Source organism: Rhipicephalus sanguineus, chromosome 6 (assembly GCF_013339695.2).
Source record: "Rhipicephalus sanguineus isolate Rsan-2018 chromosome 6, BIME_Rsan_1.4, whole genome shotgun sequence".
Lineage (NCBI taxonomy): Eukaryota > Metazoa > Arthropoda > Arachnida > Ixodida > Ixodidae > Rhipicephalus > Rhipicephalus sanguineus.
In genome coordinates, this window is record NC_051181.1 from 95,511,492 (window position 1) to 95,532,935 (window position 21,444).

At 47.1% G+C, this 21,444-nt stretch overlaps 1 protein-coding gene across 1 annotated transcript in view; it reads right to left on the bottom strand.

Moving 5' to 3' along the window:
- LOC119397422 (uncharacterized) overlaps positions 1 to 3,110 on the bottom strand; it is a 41,966-nt gene extending 38,856 nt beyond the window's left edge. The window contains exons 1-2 of the mRNA XM_049416558.1: positions 3,029 to 3,110; positions 944 to 1,218 (exon numbers count right to left, since the gene is read on the bottom strand). Coding sequence (XP_049272515.1) covers positions 944 to 1,218; positions 3,029 to 3,110 — 357 coding nt within the window. The remainder of the gene's footprint in view (positions 1 to 943; positions 1,219 to 3,028) is intronic.
- Positions 3,111 to 21,444: the final 18,334 nt, after the last annotated feature.

Sequence of the window (21,444 nt, forward strand, 5' to 3'; positions counted from 1 at the left end):
TTGCACTTCTAGCACAATCGCCATCTTTACAAAACGGTACACTCCAGCAAGTGGTAGACTGCCTTGATCCTCGCAGGCCACGCGGTGCTGCGGACAGAGGCGAAACGAAACGGAGAGAGCGGCGTCATTTGTCCTATTGCCTGCATTAATTCCTTCTTTCCTGCTCAAAATGCTCGAGAGCGGAGAATAACAGCAGAATATGATTATTTGCAATGTGCATAGCTTAGTTCAGTTGGTTCCGAAGCAATTAAGCTGAGTGCCGCAAGAAGGATTATGCTTCCAAGAATTGTAATTCGGACGAGATTGTAGGATGTTCATACTTGAACAAGGAGCAGAATAAAACAACGACGCAAGAAGGAAAAGAAGATGACACGAACGGCCGTGTCGCCTCCTGTTCCTTTTGGGGCCGTTTTACAGCGATCCTTGTTCAATAGGATTATGTGAAAAGAAGCGTCTGGTATGAGGACCGAGAGCAGGCTACTAAACGGTGTCTTACTCTCTCTTTTCACATATCATCAGTCACCGCAGTATGCAGCAGGTGTGCCTCTTTGCCCCTAGCATTCATGAACATCGCGGTTGCACATAAGAACGTCGGGTGCGCAACTTCTCCGTCGCTATTGACTTACAGGCCTGCGCATTGGTGCCACTGTCACGTTCGGCCGGACCTCCATGTTTCGGTGACGATGCGATGTCGCCGTGCTGCGACGTGCGAACGTATAGCGACGTTTCAGGTACATCTTCCGCCGAAGAAATGACGTCTTCGTCGGCGGTTCTCGCGCGTGCTTTTGCCCGGTCGCATTGCCCGGTGACTGCGTGATCATCATGAACTGGGCGGGCGGCTTTCGTCGTCCTCGACAAAAATGGTAGACTGAGTGTTAGGGTTCAGGAAACTTGTCGTCGCATTCAGCGCTGGCTTTACTCTAGTCAGTGAGTGCCATTTCACCATGGGAGCGTTCTGGTGCAACGCGTCGCCTTCAACAGGTTCAGTGGTCGTTGCACCACCCGCCCCTTCCAGTAGCTGTCTCGCGTTGCCGTGGGACAGGACCGTCCACGTCATGTCGACCATAACAGCCGATACGCAGACGACTGCCGCTGCTGCGAGGAACGCCACCACCTTGTTGCATCGGGACCAGGCTAACCTCTGATCGCGCTGATGGTGGTCTTCGGCCACGGAGCTCATGCGATTTGACAGTGAAGCCTCGTCGAATTCCTCACCACCTGTAGAACGTGAGAAAAGACGGCTAACGCTTCGTTGGCTCCAGCGATCGCCCTCGGATGAAATTACGGGCGACAGCCTGGTCACGTCGCTGAAGTCACCGACGACGCTCTGGAACGTGTCGCTTTCGGAAGGCGGCGTGCTGCACGAAACGGCGGATTTGAAGAACTCCGCTCGGCTCTGTCGTGGGGAAGGCTGTAGTGACGGTGGAGGCGGCGTCTGCAAGAGCCGATATGCTCATCCCGGAAAGAACTAGGCCTTGTTTGAAAGGGTCATCGAAGAAAGGAACAAAACCCTTGCTATTTCCCGAAAATGGTAGCATTTCCCGTGGTCGACTATCATTGAGGGAGCGGCGTTCACTCATTAGAACATGAGAACACCGTGGTCCCAACGCCATAACGCTAGTGTCACCGATAAGTCACCGCAGGGGTTGTCCCGGTTAAGCCTTCTCTTTAGCACACGGTACTGAGTGACTCTGTTGTTGCTGTTGCTGCCGATGATGACTCCTTGAAACATGGCACGTACCCACAACGGGGATTGGGGATGAATTCGGTGGTTGTACCTGCAGACAATATTTGGTTTTGCTGGCATTTTGGAAGATGCTATTTCACTTACACGCGCAAAAGAACTCAATGCTTGTCCCTTCGTACTTGGTAAATCAGCGCGAAAACGATGGAAAGGCAAAAAAAGAAAGACACGCGCACTGTTTTCGCGCTGATTTTTCAAGTATGCGTAGATGACAACTCGCCCCTTTTTTATTGCGATAGCCATTATATGGACAGTCTAGACGGGTATTTACCGTCGTCGTCGCCGTCATGTCCCTCCCGTATGAAGTCGAAATTGATAAGATCCCCCCGCGCATCATATGTTCTACCGCGGGTAAAAGCGCGCGAGCTGGGGCGACGAACGCGGCCGAAGCAGAGATCAAACGAGCCGGCACATTTCATTCGCTCGGAAGGTGCATGCGATAACATCACCCCGCTTGGGAGGCCTACCGTCGAGGAAGACAGGAAAAGCCCTGCCCCTCTTTAACGACCATGAAAAGAGGCATGCACCCTCCATCACCCTGAGGCGGGGGGGGGGGGTTGTTGTCGCGCGAGGAGCAACTTTGAATGTAAGGGCGCGGTCGCGATCGCTGGAGCGCGTGCTATCTCGACAGCCATCAAAGCGGGCGGCTCGTATACCCTTCTACGTGCTGCGCTCTCAGCGCGAAGTGACTATGCGGAGAGCATCCCTGCCTGGAACGGCCGTATTCTCTTACACCCGCGTTTTGTAGTTACGCGAGATCGGATACAAAACAGTTAGCTGGCAACCTCACTTCGTATAACACTACACTTTGTTGCTATCGCATTCATTGCTTCGGCCTTGCGGTGAAACTGTGACTTTTTTTCTAGCTTACTACTTGTCTCTCCCCCTTTGCCTTTCGATTCCGAAAATAGACGAGAAGTCTGGCCTTCCAGTTCCGCGATTACTCATGCTGGCTTAGGTATACACATGTATGAAAAATTAGCAGACTATCTCAAAGCGGTAGGGACGCAATTGCACGTGGCGGCGCCTAAGGCGCTTATGAAGCATTTGTGCCCTTTGTCGTACATCCAGGCCCGTAGCCAGGAAGGAGGGCAGGGTGAGGCTATTGGCCTGAGCCCCCTGCGAAATTTTGATGGAGGAGGTTGTTTTATCGTAAATAAAGAAACAAAGTGTTTTTCTTGAATACTGAAGCCAGCCAGGAAGTGCGTGCTTTGTGCGTGCTGACATGGCCCGTCTATTTATCCCCCTACACTGCTAAAGTCGCAGCCACAGCAGCGAGTTTACAACGGTTCATTTCCTCCTTGTGTTCGTGGTTGCGGCTTTGCTCGTCGATGTAGAGGACTTGCATAAGCATAGGGTTGGCCATGACTCTGATAGGGTGTTCCATCGTACACAATCCTAATACAGCTCACCCTCGCGTTCCCTGTCAGTATCTTGTGTACATTATAACTTACTGCGATGCCCTTCAAGTTGATTGGCTAAAACTTTTATAATTGACTGGGGCACTGCCCTCTACGAAACAGGTAGCAATCAGCTTGTGAGTCGGATGGTATGACAACCTAATTGGTTTGACGCTTGGAGTCCTGAATGGTCGAGGCGATGGCTGTAGCCTCTGCCGCGCAGGCCAAGGAGGTTTTTAAATATACCGTTACATTTTTATTCTGACAAAGTTTCAGAGCCGGTTCGGCTAGTATCCGCGTAGTGCACCCTCGATCTAACGCTGAAGCCTTGGTTAAGGAAGGTGTGTGACCGGGCTAGTTGGTATTCCATAGTGACGTGAACAGCGCGTGAAACACACAACCTGTGTGTTTCACGCGCTGTTCACGTCACCTTGGTTAAGACCTTGCGCTTTGTGTCGTCTGTAAGGTACGTGGCGTTCTCGTCAGAAGAACTGGAGCCACAGCAGTGTGCGATCATGGTACACGGTCGGTTTGTGCCTATTTCCTCGTCGAAATAAAGGCGTCTCAAGGTAAAGCCTTACGTCGTCAATAGTGCGCTGCCATGTGTTGAACAAAGTCGTTATTCCTGATCGCATAACCGCGCGTCCCCGTACCCACCAAAACTAGTGTATAGACTTACACCTTCGTGTCCCTCTGTTCTAGCGCTATCGGGAAGACAAAGGCGGCTATGAAAGCTTTTTTTATTACTGTGTTTGTATCGTTTATGAGAAACATGACATTGGGCTAGTTCGTTAAACATGATCAAGTATTCCGGCGCAAACTTACACAAGGAACTGAACACAGCGAAGAAAAACGTACAAGACACATCAGGCCAAACTATCAACTGTTTAATACGCAGAAGAAAACGATGTATATACAGTCAGCACACGCATGAACGAGGCTAGATGGCGTCGGCAGCTAGGGCATCACTGTACGTGCGTGTGTTGTCCCTGTATGTATATCATGTTCTTCTCCGTATGAAAAAGTTCACAAGTTCGTAGTTGGTGCTTATGTGTATTGTCCGTCTTTCTTCGTTTTGTATGTTTGCGCAAGAAATGTATCACTTATGTATTAGTGAAAGCCTGATACGTAAAGGCGTTTGTGATGCGGCCAATTATGAAGGCGGGCACCAGTGTAGCCCACGGTTAGGACGCACATGTTTTTTGCCATTCTCCGTATCAATTCGGCCACGCTTGCTGCGCCCCCATAGCTTCTATTGTGACAGCGTTAGAGCTCGTTTCGCAGAAATTCCGGTGTCGGCGTCGGTATCGGTGGTTGTGAGCAAAAAACTTGATGGTTTCAAAAAAATCACGCCATATCCACGGAATGAATGATGATAAGTGGGCGAAGCTCGAGAGGGGGAGATCATCGGTAAAACCGTAACCCTCCCGTGAAAGTTCGCCCATTGCATCATTAAAGGGGCCATGACACGGTCGCCCAAAGATTCGTGGTTTTCAGCGAAAACTAGAAGTAGCGGGTCTATTACGCCTATACGAATTTCAAAAGTGGGCCGTAAAGGCTATTTCAGTGCAAAACAAGACATAGAAGCTGCCGGCTGTAAAGCCCACCCACCGCCGGCGACCGCCATTTTGCTATAGCGCGTGTGACGTCACGTGCAGCACGGAACGGAGCCGTCATCTTCTAGCAAAGTTTCAGCCGCTGCAAATCGTTCAATTTCAGTGCCAAGCTGAAGAAAGCTCAAATATCTCGACATCATGTGCAGCTGACCACGGAACAATATCGTTCGCCGCAATGCAGATGCTTGCACAGCTAGCTGCTTGTTACGTCACGGCTCGCGAGTGCACCAGTGTCGCCTGACTCTCGGGCCGCTCGCGTGTTTATAAAAATATTCGATTATACATTAAGTGCTCGACCAAATGCGCTGAAATTTCGCCACCTTATTTGTGAATGCACAAGGATTAATCCACATAACACAGATTATGATGAAAAATTGGGTGTCATGGCCCCTTTAAGACGTGAGACTGTGTGCGTATATACAAATCAACTTTTATTTTGTTTTTTTATTTTGTTCGTCTACTGTCTACAGCCACCTGCTCCATCCGTTGACTCGCCGCGAAAGAGGAAGCGCGTCAATAGCGATTGCCTTTTATTGCGTCAGTCACGTGCGAGTGAGGTCATCATGACGTCACTCATACTAGCGCCACCTGCTGAGTGAGTCATACAACTAGGTGGTTACGAACCGGTCACAGAGGAAGGACAGACCCACGAGGTAGTAAAGAAGAAAGAATGCCACACAGGCGAACACGCACGAGAGTCACTCGTCAACGTCGTCTTCTGCTACTGCATACCAGAACGCGCGCAGTAAAGAAGAAAGAATGCCACACAGGCGAACACGCACGAGAGTCACTCGTGAAGAACTCAACGCGGTTCGCGGAGAGTGCCGAAGGTTCGACTACTACTTAGCGAAGTGGACGCTGTCTGGGCCTGGGTCGGGCGGCAGGATCCTGATAAGTAGAGAGCTTGGATTGTTTTGATTTCATAGTTCCTTTTGGGGGGCGGTATAGATTTTCTCTGAGTGCAAGCGAGTCAGACTATCTCGATGTCTTTTTCTTCGCCTGGCCAAGGGCAATCCCCTTGGCTAGCCTCTATACCGGCCAAGGATTGGCCGATTGATTCCTTTGTATGCAGTGGAGTCAAGAATGTCCCTGTGGCTATGGTACCGACCGATGGAGGTACTATTCCGATGAAAAATCCGAAGGCGATTCAAGTGGAACTTCGGAAAGCCTCTTCTCACTTCCAGAAGATCACTGAGGTCCGTCAATTTGGTCGAGGTGGTATCCTTTGCTGCTCTCCAGATCAGGATTGCGTCCGAGAGTTGCTGAATTGTTCGGAGTTCGCAACGCATCCGGTGAGCCCGTTTATTCCAGCACATCTTGCATGTACGAAATGAATAGTCCGCGGGGTAGATAAAAGCCTGACACCTGCAGAAATTCTGGACTTATTTTCGGTAGCAGGCGCAGTCTCCGTCTATAGGTGCACCCGACTGATTGATAATCGGAAATCACCGACCGAATCGGTGATAGTGACTTTTGCAGGTACAGTAAGACCATCAGAGATTAAAGCCTGGCCCCTTATCTACAAGGTAGAGTCCCTATCCCCGAGACCACTACAATGCTTCAAGTGTTGGCGCTATGGCCACAGTGTAAAAGGGTGTAGGTCAGGTGCTAGATGCCGTCGGTGTGGAGAAAGTCATGACAGCCGCGACTGCAATTCGGAGGAAGAGAAGTGCTGTTTGTGTAATGGAATGCACCCGGCAGACTCTTCAGATTGTGTGGCAAAAGAACGAGAACTGAGTATACTGGAAATTGTGGAGCGCAGGCGCTGCTCCCGGAGGGAAGCAGTTGAGGAACTTAATGAAAGGTCGAAAGGCTATGCAGGCGTAACAGCTCGTCATGTCGCTACTATGGATGCATCATTTGGAAATGTTATCGCAGAGGCCATAGAGAGTGCTACAGAAAAGGCAATGGAACGTCTCGCGAACAATCTTGTTGAAGCCTTAGCACAAATGTTTTCAAATCAGCTGGCACAAATGCTTAGCACAGTGTCTATGAAAAGTCAGGATTCTCAGGATTCCATGGTTTCAAAGAGTACAGAAATAGAAAAACCAACAACTCAGCAGCGATCTGTGTCTTCACAAGCTGAACCTGCCAAGAAGGTAGTGCAGGCTGATCCAGAACCTATAACAGATTACTCTGACGACTTTACAGATATGGACACGGAATCTCAAAAGTCGCTGAAGCGCACCAGATCCCCCCCCTTCAAAAATGTCTCCCCAAAAGTCGAAATCGAAAAAGTACCAGTCAAAAAAGGACTTTTTTGAGAACCTCTCGAAACAAGACTTCTTGAAAAAAGATCTCTTGGATCAAGCAGTTTCTGCTACGGTTCTAGCGTCAAAATAGGTTCACTAAAAACCTTGCAGTGGAATTGCCGATCGATTTGGTCGGCAACCACAGATTTATCGTATATTTCTTCGCAATTTTCCCCAGACATAATTGCTATTCAAGAAACCTGGCTTGCAGACGGTCAAAAATTTTACCTAGGAAATTACCGAGTATTACGTTTGGATCGACCTGGCAGAGGTGGTGGACTGGCCTTCTTAATATCAAATAGGTTTAGTCACAGAGCCAAAATAGCTTATCAGTGTATGGCTAATGATTACGAAATTTTGGTGTTAGACGTAACATTGCCTAACTGCTCTCCTTTTTCTTTTGTTAATGCATACTTCCCGGCAGGCGTACAGGACACGAGATGCCTAGATGTCATGACAGCCTCCTGTAGAAAGGATATACTACTGACTGGTGACTTTAATTCCCACCATGTGTCTTGGGGATTTAGAACAGATATAAGTGGAAGACGCTTGTGGGAATGGACTCTTGACAATAATTTATCTTGTTTGAATACAGGAGTTGTTACATTTGTCAGAGGTCAATCTAAGTCGGCTATAGACTTGACTTTTGCCAGCTCCTCCTTAAGTATATCCTCCTGGAATACTTTAGACTGCGCTTCAAACAGTGACCACCTTCCTATTAGTTTCGAAATTAACTTCCCGAATATATTTCGAACTGGAAAAATTGGTTCATTCGTAAATTGTGTTAAATTACAAAAAGACCTAAAGGCTACTTTCATTCATCGCAAGGACATGCAGGAAGATATTAGGGCAATGAGCGTGTGTGCGGTATTAAAAAGATCATTAAAAAATTCAACTTTTGCATTGAACTCGAACACAGAAGGATCATTTAGCCCATGGTGGAATGCGGAATGTATGAGGGGTTATAGAAAACGAAAAGCTGCGTGGAAACAACTTCTACTCAACCAATCCCCCAAAAATTGGTGTGATTACAAATACATGGCAGCAGATTTTAAGCGCACTGTACGCAAAGCAAAAGATGACTATGATATCAACAAATTTAATTACCTTTCGAAGTCAAAAAACAACAAGGCGCTTTTTAGATTTTTACGCTCTAGAAAAATCATACCACCACCAGCAAATATTGATTCTACAATTCTCTCTCCTCGCGAACTCTCTGAATTATTAGAAAATATCGCTAAAGGATTAGAAGATAGGTTCATGTCAATTATGCCTATGCACATTGTAAATCCAATGGTAGGTGAGGAATTCAGTGAGGTTACAATAACAGAACTGGCGGATGTAGTAAGGCACCTCCTGCAGCACCAGGGCCGGATGGGGTGTCCACTACAATAATAAAAGTGTTGTACGAAATTTCCCCTCATGAAATCCGTAACATGGTTAATTATTCGTTGAAAAATTCTTGGATACCTGCAGACTGGAAGCTTTCCAAAATAATTCCGATACTGAAAAAACAGGGAGTTGGGTTTGCGCTTGACAATATAAGGCCAATTTCTCTCACGTCTAACATGATTAAATTGATAGAAAGAGTTTTGAATGCACCAATAATAAAATATATTGATGATAACTCAATTCTAAACCCGAGTCAAATTGGCTTCCGATCTGGGTGCTCCATATGGTGTGCGCACGTGGACTTGGAGAGTCGCATACAGCTGGCTCGGCGCCGACGAGAATATTGTGCGCTAGTGACCCTAGATTTAGCGAAGGCGTACGATAAGGTGGAGCATACAATTCTAATACAACAGATGATACGTTACCAATTTCCAACCTACATAACGGCATGGGTTGCAGAGTTTTTAAGGGAAAGAGAATTTTATTGCTTCCAAGGGGGTTGTTCTTCTAACAGATATAAGCAGAAACGCGGCGTGCCACAAGGGGCAGTGCTATCGCCTGTTTTGTTCAATATTTTCATGAGCTCCATTCCAACCCATCGCGATATTCAATTATATGTGTATGCGGACGACATTGCATTCTTCGCAACCAATAGTGATTTGCACTCTCTTTACCAGACATTACAAAATTATATAAATATGTTAGAAGCATGGCTTCAAGATATTCATATGTCATTAAACGTCAACAAAAGCGCGCTTCTCGCGTTTTCGTTTAGGGACCCGGTCAACATCTCACTAATGTATGGTCAAGAAATCATTCCCCAAGTTGAGTCCCTTAAATACTTAGGCATCATATATAATGGAACATTAAATTGGAGGAATCACATTGAACAAGTTGGCTCCAAGGCAACACGCGCCATGGGGTGGCTGCGTAAGATTGCAAACAGGAAAACGGGGTTGCGACGAAATACATTGATAATGATTTATAAAATGTATGTGCGGCCTATTATGGAATTCGGTTGTGTATTATTTTCTGGCAGCGCGAATTATAAAATGAGACCCTTAATACTACTAGAAAGGGAAGCTTTGCGCTTGTGCCTTGGTCTTCCCAAGTTTGTGGCAAATAATGTGTTAGATATCGAAGCGCGAATACCATCTTTGATGAACAGATTCAAAATCCTTACAGTTCAAACCTTTTTAAACATCTATAATTCGCCTCAAAATCAGTTATTTTACGTTTTTATGAAAGATCCAAGCCTATTTTTTGAAAAACAGTGGTCGCGGTTACACACCCCACAAATTATATTCGTTCAGGCGCTGCTTGAACCATTGAAATTTAAAATTAAACATATTGGCTCAACACGTACAAGTCATTCAAAACTTGATATAGATTTTGATAATATTTTTCCTCCGAATGCAAAACATATGCCATTGCGGTATTTAAATGATCAGTTGCAAGATTACATTGCGCACCTGACAAATAACAACATAATTGCGACTGATGCATCCGTATCAAACGAAAAGGCTGGGGTAGGCATCTTCTCTCCTTCTCTTGACTGGTCTTTTCCTGTTAGACTTCCAGATTACACACCTATCTTCATTGCAGAATTATTTGCTATTGTTCTGGCTCTACGAAAGCTTCCTCCAAGCGAATCAGAAGCAGTTATAATTACAGATGCTCTTTCAGTATGTTCGGCGCTCTCTTCGGCGACAAACTTACCGCTCATTAACATGTTTAATCATTTAGTACCGGCAAACTTGCGAAAAATTCAGCTGTTATGGGTACCAGGCCACTGCGGAATATATTTAAATGAGATGGCGGACACATTAGCCACAATATCTTTAAGGGGACCCATTACACCGATTATACCCGATACTGCTTACGCGACAGCAATAAGATTTCGAAATGCGTGTCTGCTTAATGAAATAGGCAAATTTTCATGGGATCAATTCAGCGACTTTGCACATCTAAGATTTGGCTGGAATAAGCAGTGGTGTGTATCACGGCAAGTAGAAGTTACTTTCACCAGACTACGCTGCAGAATTCCGAAGTTGAATTATTACTTACACAAAGCTGGACTCAGCGCGTCTCCGTTATGTCAGTTTTGCGGTGAAATAGAGACAATAGAGCATTTCTTTTTATTCTGTCACCGGTATTCTAATCAGCGAAAAAGATGCCTCGTCGCTCCCCTTCAAAAGTTAGAATTACAAATCAATGTTCCGCAAATTCTATCATTTGGTGGTATTACATTAGGTTATAGCCACAGGGAGGTCCACTCTGCAGTGTTTGCTTACATACAGGAAACCAAAAGATTACCATGCTAGTTTATATTGGCTTATTTTCAGTACTAATTCCAACCGTTGTTACATCCGTCAAACATCACACCTGATAGACTGAGTGTGTGCTCTGCAGAATTTTCAAGTATTAGCTCTGTTTTTTTTATCTATTTCAGTAAAAAATTACAACGTTTATCTTTAGCCTCAAGTATTTAGCTCAAAATCCTGCCGCCCGGTTCTTGGCCCATCCCCCTTTGTGGGTAAGCGCCACTAGTGAGAGGGCATCATCATCATCATCATCATCATCATCATCGTCAACGTCGTCTTCTGCTACTGCATACCAGAACTGCATAGTAGCTCGTGAGAAGAGCGCGTTCTGGTATGCAGTAGAAGAAGACGACGTTGACGAGTGGTTACAAACCGGTCACAGAGGAAGGACAGACCCACGGCTTAAGGAGCTTCGCCCCTAAAAATATAAATCATGGGTCTGATTTATATTTTTAGAGGCGATTCCACCTCTCCATGGGTCTGAGGTGGAATCGATCCTTGACCTTCTGCGTGGTAAACGGGTGTTCTATTACAGAGCCACGCCAGTGCACGAAACTGTTTCGAAAATAAACCTTGTAATAATGGTATTTATTGCGAGGATTCGTGCGGCGTGGCAGAACATTGTGCGGCGGAAGCTTTGAATCGCACCAGGCGTCAGACCTCTTAACTGCACAAGGAGTGGGTGGTTTGAAGGTCCACCCATTACAAAGATTTTCGGCATAATTGATCATAAGATCATAATATATGTATTGATGTGTTGTTAAATCCTGTATAATGCATACCGTACAACCTTTTTAAACAGATAATGCCACATGTGTACATCTGTTTGTTGCTTTCCATTTTTCAGTTTTCTTTCATCTAAAAGCGTATTGTTCTTGTATCGTACCATACATGTGTTCTTGCAGTTATGTAAACGTGATTGAGAGATATCGCACTGCTGCAGCTGCTGTCTGGGTGACGTAGTTTAGTCAGGCACCTTTCGGGCCTTTTCCTGCGTCTCCTAAGACAATCGTAAATTGCGTTGAGTAAAGTCTGAATAAAAATATTCAGCAACGGCTTGAACAAAGTGTGCAGCTGCGCAGGCGTCCGTATTGGCTTACGGAGGCGTAGTTGGTGCTTCGCCAATCTGCAAAAGGACGAATTACGGCGTAGTATGCACTTGGCAACACTTCTCGCAGTATATATTCTAGGTTAGCCTCAAGCGGTTACGGTTACGCGCTCAGACGTCCCTTTGCTTGAGAGGCACGCTTGAGGCATGCACCGCGAAGAGAAGCCAGGCTAGCGAATGACAAGTTGATGCGAACGGGGCCCGACTACCATATTGTGTTCTACCCTTGAAGGTGCAGCTCAAGGGTCCTCCCAGATTTTTGATAGGTGCGAAATGTTGCAGCTTTCTGCCGTATCCGGATTTACGATATTCTCAATGTCTCCTCTTCTCGAAGCTACTCGCTGTTCCGAGTCAGGCTGACTGGCACCCAATCCTTGCTTGCGTATTTTGCAGGTATGCTCGAACGAGTTCCGATGGCTCGGATGCGCACGCCATATCCGTTGTCTTCGTGTATTCCACGAATGCTTCTACAGCCTTTTCAAGAGTCTCCGTTTTGTCCCTATGGGACCCCTGGGGAGCCCAGGGCTTAATGTCGCCGAAATATATCGTCCAACCTAGATACGAGTGCTTATATGCCTACAGGGCTAGTTTTAACATGCCCCCACATTAAATTGTACTGGGAAGAGCAGGGCTCCCCGAGGGGTGCCTCTGTTGAGACAGCTGAAGGTGTCGGACATCTTGAAGCCTGTTCGCACTGCGGCCGTGCGGTTACCAGCGAAGGAGCGCGCATAGTTATGTTTGGTGCGCATTTTAGCGCTTCCAGTTCCTCCAAAATAGTGCGGCGGGAGATGATGTCGAAGGCCTGTGTGATATGCGACGGCAATTAAAATTTATCGTCGCAAAAATTGTTGCGGCGCTCTGTTGGGGAGCTGCACCTGGTATCTTAATTCTCGCTATAGTAGTGCAGCCGACGCGTAGCGTTGCACCCGATGACCCACTGTCTAAATTGTGGAACAAGTGGTTGTTATTACGCAGCCCACACATTACAACGCACTATACGATGATTCATCATCACCATCCTCATTAGCTGCGCTATACACACTGGCTTTCGACTTCGCGATCGAGGTGCCACATGCGCAGCTACGTAGGGACACAAATTGTAGCTGCCTATAGCGTCGAAACAGGTGCCACACCACGTTAACTGCGTGACGTGGGGCACATTGAACCCGAAAATCCGCTGCAATAGAGCTCTGCCACAGTTAATTAGCCTCATCATGAATAGCAGCATCAGCAGCTGGCCTCTATTGTGCCAGGCGAGCCGCATACCGACATACGTAATTGCAAACATTGCACGACGTATGCTTGTTCCTTGTGTTGGCTCTTACCCACTACGGGGAATCGGCCATGAAATCGGCGGTTATTAAGATATTCAAAAACATTTTTTTTCCTTTTTTAGCTAAAGATAGTAAACATGACGCTCTTTATTTTCGCCTTTTATTCTCGGTGGTTTGCATCGTCGAATTTTCTTTTAACAGAGCAGGGAGTCCATCATGCTTTCGAAAGTTGCCGGGGCATTGCAAGCCCTATAGGCATGACCTTGAACTGGTAGAGACCATCGGGCGTAACGAAAGCGTTGTTTTCTCAGTCGATGAGATGAACTGAAGCTTGCTAAGAGCCGGACCGAAGGTCGATAGATGGAAATTTATGGGGCGCCATGGAGGAAATTGAGGGCGTCAACGATCCGAGGCAAAGGGTAGACGTCTTTATGAATTACTTTGTATAAATTGCGATAGTCCAGTCTCAACAGAAAAGCTCCAGCTGTCATCCTTCTTTTTACGAGTACGATCGTGGAGGCCCACGGGACGGACGACGGCTCTATCATGTCTTTAGTAATCATTCTGTCGACTTCGCTTCAGGGGCCTAGCCAGAAATTTTTTTCGGGGGGGGGGGGGGGGGTGGCACGTCCTTGATCTGAAGTGGGGTAGGGCAGGCATCGAGTTTCACTTTGAGCTCTATATGCCATGTCAAAAAATTTCGGGGGCGGGGGGGGGCACGGGCCCTGTGTGCCCCCCCCCCCCTGGCTACACCACTGCCCTGAATAACTTGACGTTTTTGGACGCCGGTGTTTAGGACTGGCGTCACCAGTGATGATCCGGTTAGTAAGGAAACATGTTTGGCCCAGAAGGCGGTCGTACAAGTCGAAAGTGTCACGATCGGAAGCAAGCAGGGGACGGAGGTCTGCAGCTTGCGCTGGGGTGAGATCAGGAGCGATCAGGTCGTCAAGAGGCACAGTGAAATTAACATCATGACAAGGTGATGGAACATCAGTGTCCAAAGCGGCAATCTTGCAATTGTCAAGCGGAGAGGTGGTGGCCAATGACATGTCTTCCGGATTAACTTGAGTCAACAGAGTGGCACTGAGAAGGGAAATGACCACTGTGTTATCAACCACGGCAACGGTAGTGCGAGCAGGGGGCGACGTCTTGGGCCATCGGTACGTCAATCGACACGAGGTAGTCACCATCGGGCACATCGCGTGAAGACGTCAAAGTTACGTACTTGGCAGCTTGTGATGACAAGTGGGCGCAATGGCAAGATCGTAAGACGTGAAGATAGGCCGGTTGAAAATCGGGAAGCTGCGACAACCGAAGCTGAAAAGCACCAGTCGCACAATCAATGAGCGCAGAATAACTTATCAGAAAATCCAAGCCAAGGATTAGGTCGTGGGGACACTTCTCAATGACGGCAAATTGAACTGATATAGGATGATCGGCAATAAAAAAATCACAGCATATCTACGGAGTGAATGATGATGCGTGGGCGAAGCTGTGGAGGTTCATCGGTAAACCGTGAATCTTCCGTGAATTCTGCCCAGTACATCATCACCGACGTGAGATCGGGCGCGTTTATACTAAAGGTTCGATGAGAGTTATGACGACTTGCAGCTCACTTTAATTTTACATCTACGCTGTGAATTTTCACTGTTTAGAAAACCATTGCTTTAGAAAACATCTGGCGTCTTTCGTTAAGCAGCTGGCGTCTTTTCGCTTTGCTTTAAAAACATCTGGCGTTCTTTCGTTTTGCTTTTAGAAAACATCTGGCGTCTTTCGTTGGTTTATTTCATCAATCAACGGCGTTTTGAACAAAATTTTTATTGTTTAAACACGCACAGGAGAAATCTCACCAGGCACTACCTTGGAGGTAAACAATGGCTGCTAATGGGAATGAGAAGAAGTCGGCTTTAGCTAACACTTACACTTCTACTTCTACTAACGTTTCCTACTGGAACATGCCAATGGCTGCTAATGGGGAATGAGAGACAGAAGAATTCGGCTTTTAGTTAACGCGCACGCTGAGAATTTTTTATTGTTCAACAACGCACAGGAAAAATCTCCCACCGGCACCACCTTGGAGGTCAAGATCTGGTACTAGCGTTACGACTGGTTACGCACTACGACTACTAGGGACGAACGGATGCCGCTTTAAGGAGCTTCGCCCCTAAAATATGGGCGGTGCTCATCCATCGAATGGCAGAAGGTCCTCCATCAGTGAGTCGGAGTATGCGGCAAGCGGCAGGCGTGAGTATTTTATGCAGGCGGCGGCGAAGGTTAGCGCTCATTTCAGAAATCTGTGCTCCGGTCTCGATAAGCGCACAATTGTAACACCGTCAACAACAAGGTCTAACAAACTTCGGCTCGTCGAAGACGTCAAGAGAGGATATCTGGAAGGCAGGGGCGTAGCCAGAAATTTTTTTCGGGGGGGGGGGGGGTTCAACCGTACTTTATGTATATTTGTGCGTGCGTTTGTATGTGCGCGTGTATATATACGCAAGCAAAACTGAAAAACTTCGGGGGGGGGGGGGGTTTGACCCCCTCCACCCCCCCCCCTGGCTACGCCCCTGGTGGAAGAACTCGACAATGCATCGTGCCCTCCGTGTGCTGCACTGCTTAGTTTTCCAGATAAGCAGGAGCCAGGTTAAATGGGGAGGATGGCCGGCGAGTCTGCGGCGAGCGAGACGACTGGACTCGTCCTGGAGGCAAACGCGACTGATGACCACACGGCGATGGCGAGCGGCTGTCGAACCTTGTGTAGAAGTAGGGGGAAGAAAACTGGGTCGAGGGTGCGAAGTGGGTGCTATCCTGTCGGTGGTAAAGGGCAGACGACGTCCGAGGTAGAAACGACCAGCGGGTATCGCAGTAACGGGCTCCATGACCAATACGATGACAGTGAAAACAAAGTGGTCGATTCTCGACGTTTCTTCAAGGAGCAGGGTCGCGAGATCAGGTCACACACCGCTGCTCGTGACAGGACGAGGGTGGACGGCATGAAGTTTGCTGTGGGCCGGTGACAATGCCCACAGAGTGAATGCCTATGCTGGCAATGTCCTAACGGACAATGGCTTGAACCGTGGGAGTTGTGAATGGGGTGGTATCACCTGCACTGGTGTGAACTGGAGCAGGGGACATGGCTTCAAATTCGCGGCGTATCACTCGATTACCTGATTTGGTTAAACTGGAGCTAGCAGTTGTGTTCTTGTGCGGGCTTCGCAAGACGACGTTGCAGCCGTATTAAGAAGTCGGGAAATGCGCTGTCAGTGCGCCGGCTCTTAGCTTGCTCAAAGCGCCGGCACTCCTTTATAAAGGCGTCCACTGTCGAATAATTGTTATATATTAGGAGATTGAAGGCGTCGTCACCAATCCCCCTAAAAATATGTCCAACCTTCTCGGCCTCCGGCATATCGGCATTGGCTTTGCGACACATTGCTATCACATCTACGTACGAGACATACGATTCTGTGGATGTCTACGCCCGAAACGCGAGCATTTTGCTCGCAGCTATCTTTCGTCCAACGGGCTTCCGAAACAAGTCTAAGATTTTTCCTTTGCACGTCGCCCTACTTCCGAGTTCAGTTTCGTCATTCTCAAACCACACTTTGGCAGTTCCCTTCAGGTAAAACGTCAGATAAACCGGGGTCCGGTGCCGTACATCTGTATCATAACCGAGCAAGCTGCTTGATAAAGCGGTGTTTTTTTTTAATTCCAACTCTCTGTAGTACCTGGTGGCGCAGGTGCAAACGTAGTTATACTTTTTTTATTGCGTGTATCCGCAGTTTCTACCCATGTAAAGCTAGCGTTTCACGCGAACTGGCGCATTTACGAACACGAACGGAGCTTGATCAGCACGTGCTATTCTTTAGGCTACTCGCGGCTCCATCGCCTAGGTCATCGTAGCAGCAAGCACGATGGAGTGCGCAACGTCAAGGAAATCGAAAGAATATTGGAGCCATGCTTGGAAACAAGGGCGACCCATATGGTACCAGGAAGGAGTGACCGAGTGAGTGATGTCGTCACGTTCTCTTATCCATCAACTTCAGAGTGACGTAGTAGTAAAGGATGATTTTAAGCATTCCTTACACGAAATAAAGCTTTATTCATATCCAGCTTTTGTGGACACATCACAGCCAGCGCCCCTGGCGGCCCCAGCGCGAAGCTAGCGCGTTTTCAATGGAACTGGCGAGTTTTTCCCGAATAATTAAGTGTAGAGGGTGAATGTTGAAAAACGCAGACCACAGAGCGCTTCTGGGTACCTAAACGCACGAGAGGACTGCAGCGATCATGTTGCAGTAAGCTTCAATTTTGTTCCTAGAGCAGTTAAAGATTGCACAATGGGAGTCTATGGAAACGGCGAAAAATGTGGCCTGTTTTTCGAGACAAAAACGGTCACTGTCGTAAAACTAAGCAAGTTATGTTAATTGTCAGGAAATCACATGTAGTCCTGACACTCAGCTTTCGTTTGAAGCCATTCTCAACTTGCCGCAATTGGCATAACATTGTTCGCTAACGCGTTTTTTGAAGCGCGGGCGTTCAAATGTTTGTGGTAAATTGATAAACCCTTGCTTACCACAGGCGACAAGGCGTCCACCGTGGCCGAGCGAGCTAATCGCTCAAGTTCAGGGCGCGCGGCTTCACCGCGCCGTCATCGGTTCGATGGATCAACATTTTTTTTTCAGCCCGTGAATTAGTTCCACAGCTTCGCACACGATGTCGCCACCGAAACAAATAAGAGCTTTCGTTTCAGTTTCGGTTCTTGACTGTAATCTTGAGCTGCCGTTTCTTTTTTCTATTTAATATATAAGTATTTTAGTGTATGTTTAAACACTCCACGCGTATCATCGTTCCGATCTACATTTGTAATTCTTACTTTATTCTTTTATAAACGTCCTAAGGAAGAGAACGCCCGATCAAGTTATGGTGAACAAAGCTCTTTCGAACTTTCGTACGCGTATTGTGGTGGAAACTTATTTCTCCCTTCTCAATGATGTCGTTACGATCTTCTCAGGTACCTACAATTCAGCAACGTAAAGGAAGCGAACTAAGCTTAGACAAGCGAGGCATAGTAATTAAACGACAAAGTTAGACTTTATTGCAGGCGCCTTTTACTTTAGGGCTAACGCAAGTGTCTGTCGTAATCTTAACGAATGAAGGGGAATTTTTCGAGGGGTTCTTTTTTTTTTGTTAGACGTTACTAATGAAACCAACAGATAATTAAGCCAATCAAAGAATAGGAAAAATTATTTGTTCTTTTTGAAACAGCACTGCAATGATTTCGCCCTAACTTTAAAATCGCTATCTCGACAAGCATCAGCGGACGGCTCATATACCCTTCTACATGCTGCGCTCTCAACTCGAAGAGACTGTGCGAAATCCCCTTTCCTACCTGGAGTAGCTGTGTTCTCTTACAGCACCATTTTGTAGAGTTACGCGAGGCTGGATCTAGAAGAGTTAGCTGCCAGCTTTACTTCACTTGTTGCTATCGCACTCATTGCATCGTCCTTGTGGTGAAACTGGGACTTTTATTCATCTCTTGTCATATCTATCGCCCTACGTGAACAGAAAAAAACCAGCATGCCTTATCCTTTAGCATCACAAAGCACTGTTCGCTGCATCGGATAGGTCCGTGTGATATGACGTGTGTGGATCAAAGCTTTCGGGAAGTCCAGGGACTGGTGCTCACAATTACAAAACGAAAATTCTGTGATTCAGGAGTTTTACGCACGCACTCGCAGCCCACCTCAACGTACCGCAATAAGATGCCATTTTAAACATCTGTAAATGAAAATGTGCGCAGCATGTACTGGTTGCGCAAGGCTGGAACCGAAAGCGGAGCTAGCGTTCGACCTAGATTCTTCTAAGGTTTTGCTAGTAATACCAAGCTATTGCTAGAGGTGCAAAGTTTTTGATAGTATAGTATTATAGGATATGGCTAGGCTTGGATAATCTATTCTTCTCAGGTTTCGGTCGGTTACCCAGACTACGCACTTGTTGCGTGGTTCTGAAGGGGAAATGTCGCGTCACTATTAGTTACGTGATGGGATTTTAGTCACGTGAGAGAGAAAGTACATCTTTATTAGAGTCCAGTGCAGACGCTGAGGTTGCCCCGCGCACCCGGTTGTTCCGAAGTTTTTGGCGCCAACACGTCACGTCAATAGTTACGTGACGTTGCGGGAATTTAATGGCGAGACTAATTACGTGATTTTACGTGATTTTTAGTCACGTGGCTAGTTGTTACGTGATTGTAGTCACATAAGTAGATGTGCGATGTTGCGTGATTTTGGTCACGCGACAATTGCAGGCCTGGTGTACAAAAAATTGCAGTCGCAGGAAACAACCCAACATCGATATCACATATATTTTACGATCACGAGAAACTCACTTTCGTTGCTCGAAAGAGCAAGCGAAGCTGCACTCGTGCACTTTTTATCACGTTTCAAAATTGTTTGGGCTTCTACGATTTTTTCGGTAATTTTTTTTTTTGTATGCTTCATTTGCTCTATTCTTTTTTATTTCCTGGTGAAGAGCGCATATATATTGCTGTAAGTTTGAAAATATAGTCAGTTGTAAGTTCAGCGCTGTGTGTGTTTTCCACTGTCGTCCTTGCGCTGTGAAACATCTAATTATTGTGTACAGCACATTTTTGCAAACAGAAAGCAGCTGTTTTCACTTTTGCATTCCGTTCCTGCTCTTTGGAAGGTGGGGACAGTTGCAAGGAGCGTTGCAAGGAGAGTTTGACCGTAGTATCTTTATAATAGCTATCGTATCACGGGCTAGCCGCCACGCGCTGTGGCTGAATGGGTTGATCATCCGTGCTGGCTGTTTGCGCGCAATCGCTGGGGCCTGGGTTTCAATCCCAATGCGGTTTTTTCTTCTTTTTTTGTCTCTCTCGGAATTGCTTATGTTTGCCGCGGTGGTACAGCGGTTACGGTACTCGGCTGCTGACCCAAAGGGCACAGGTTTGACGGCGGCTCCAGCATTTTTGAACAAGCCGAAAATGCTAGAGGCTCGTGTAGTTGGTTTACGATGCACGTTACGAACCTGAAGTGGTCGAAATTTCCGCAGCCCTCCTCTACGGCACGCCTCATAAACATATGGTTTGGGCACGTAGAACTCCTGCAATTATTATTACTAGTACAACGCTGCTGAAGATTTAGTTGCTTGTTTTTTCGCTGGAGCATTGCACCCATGATATTTGCTGCAGTTTCGGTTTCGCTTTTGGAAATTGAGCCAGTAAACTTCTAATGTTTTATTTTTTATTACCACGCAACCCATTACTTAATAACGAAGAAAAGGAACCCAGATTTTAGTTAACCTCAACCATAAGAAGGCAATACAAAACGAAACCGAGGCAAGCATGAGGGCAGCCATTTGTAATATAATGAAGCGTTTTAAAGAAGTACTCTACTATTAGAGACGACGCAGAAACGTAACCAGTAATAGTAGAACCAACGCAAAGCTTGTATTGTTGTATCGTCGCCTTTTTTCTACAGGAGCAGCATTCTCTGCTTCTGCAAGTAGTACTGCTCTTTTGCATTACATTTACTTCCTCTCCGAAAAAGAGCCATCCTGGCTAATTATGGACAGCTGCACAGTGACAGTGAGGCTTTAGCAGGTCCATATGCACAATCGCATGCCTCGACATTGCTTGATTACAATAAGTCTCAAGCGACTTGACGGCGTTTATGAAGAGGCTTCCTAGACCACACGGTACGGGCCGTGGTACTTCGGAAGAAGTTTCGTAGACCGACCGGGGCCACCTAGGAGTCCAGAGGCCAGGCCCGTAGCTAGGGGGTATGCCCCAAGGGCCCGCCTCCCCTCCCAAAAGTTTGACGGAGGCGGTATTTTACCGACAAGAATAATGAGAATAGGTGTTTCTCTCAAACTGTCAAGGCCTTCAGCAAGTGCCCCCTCCCTTTACCCTACCCCCCCCCCCCCCTTCGCTGACTGGCGGAGGCCGGCGGCGGGGACCGGTGTGCACGGAACAGACGGCGAAACGGTAGGCAAGCAGACTCGGAAGCGAGCGCGGCCGCGCGCGCCGTTGCCATAGCAACGACGGAGAGATCTTCAACCGGCTGCTTTGCTGCTGGCTTGCGTTTCCTTTTTTGAATTCTCGGCACTCGCCACTTTCCTACGAAGAATGTTGTCTCACGCTCATAACGTGTATGCAGTTTGTGACCTGGAAGTGCCGGGCGCGCGGCGATAATGCAATCGAGAGGCATGCACGAGATCAGGACTGTTTTTGTGATGCGAAACGACACCCTTTCAACACGTTCTTTAGTGTACGCTGCTTTCCTGAAAAGCATAGGTAATTTCATAGGGAATATTAGCCGATTA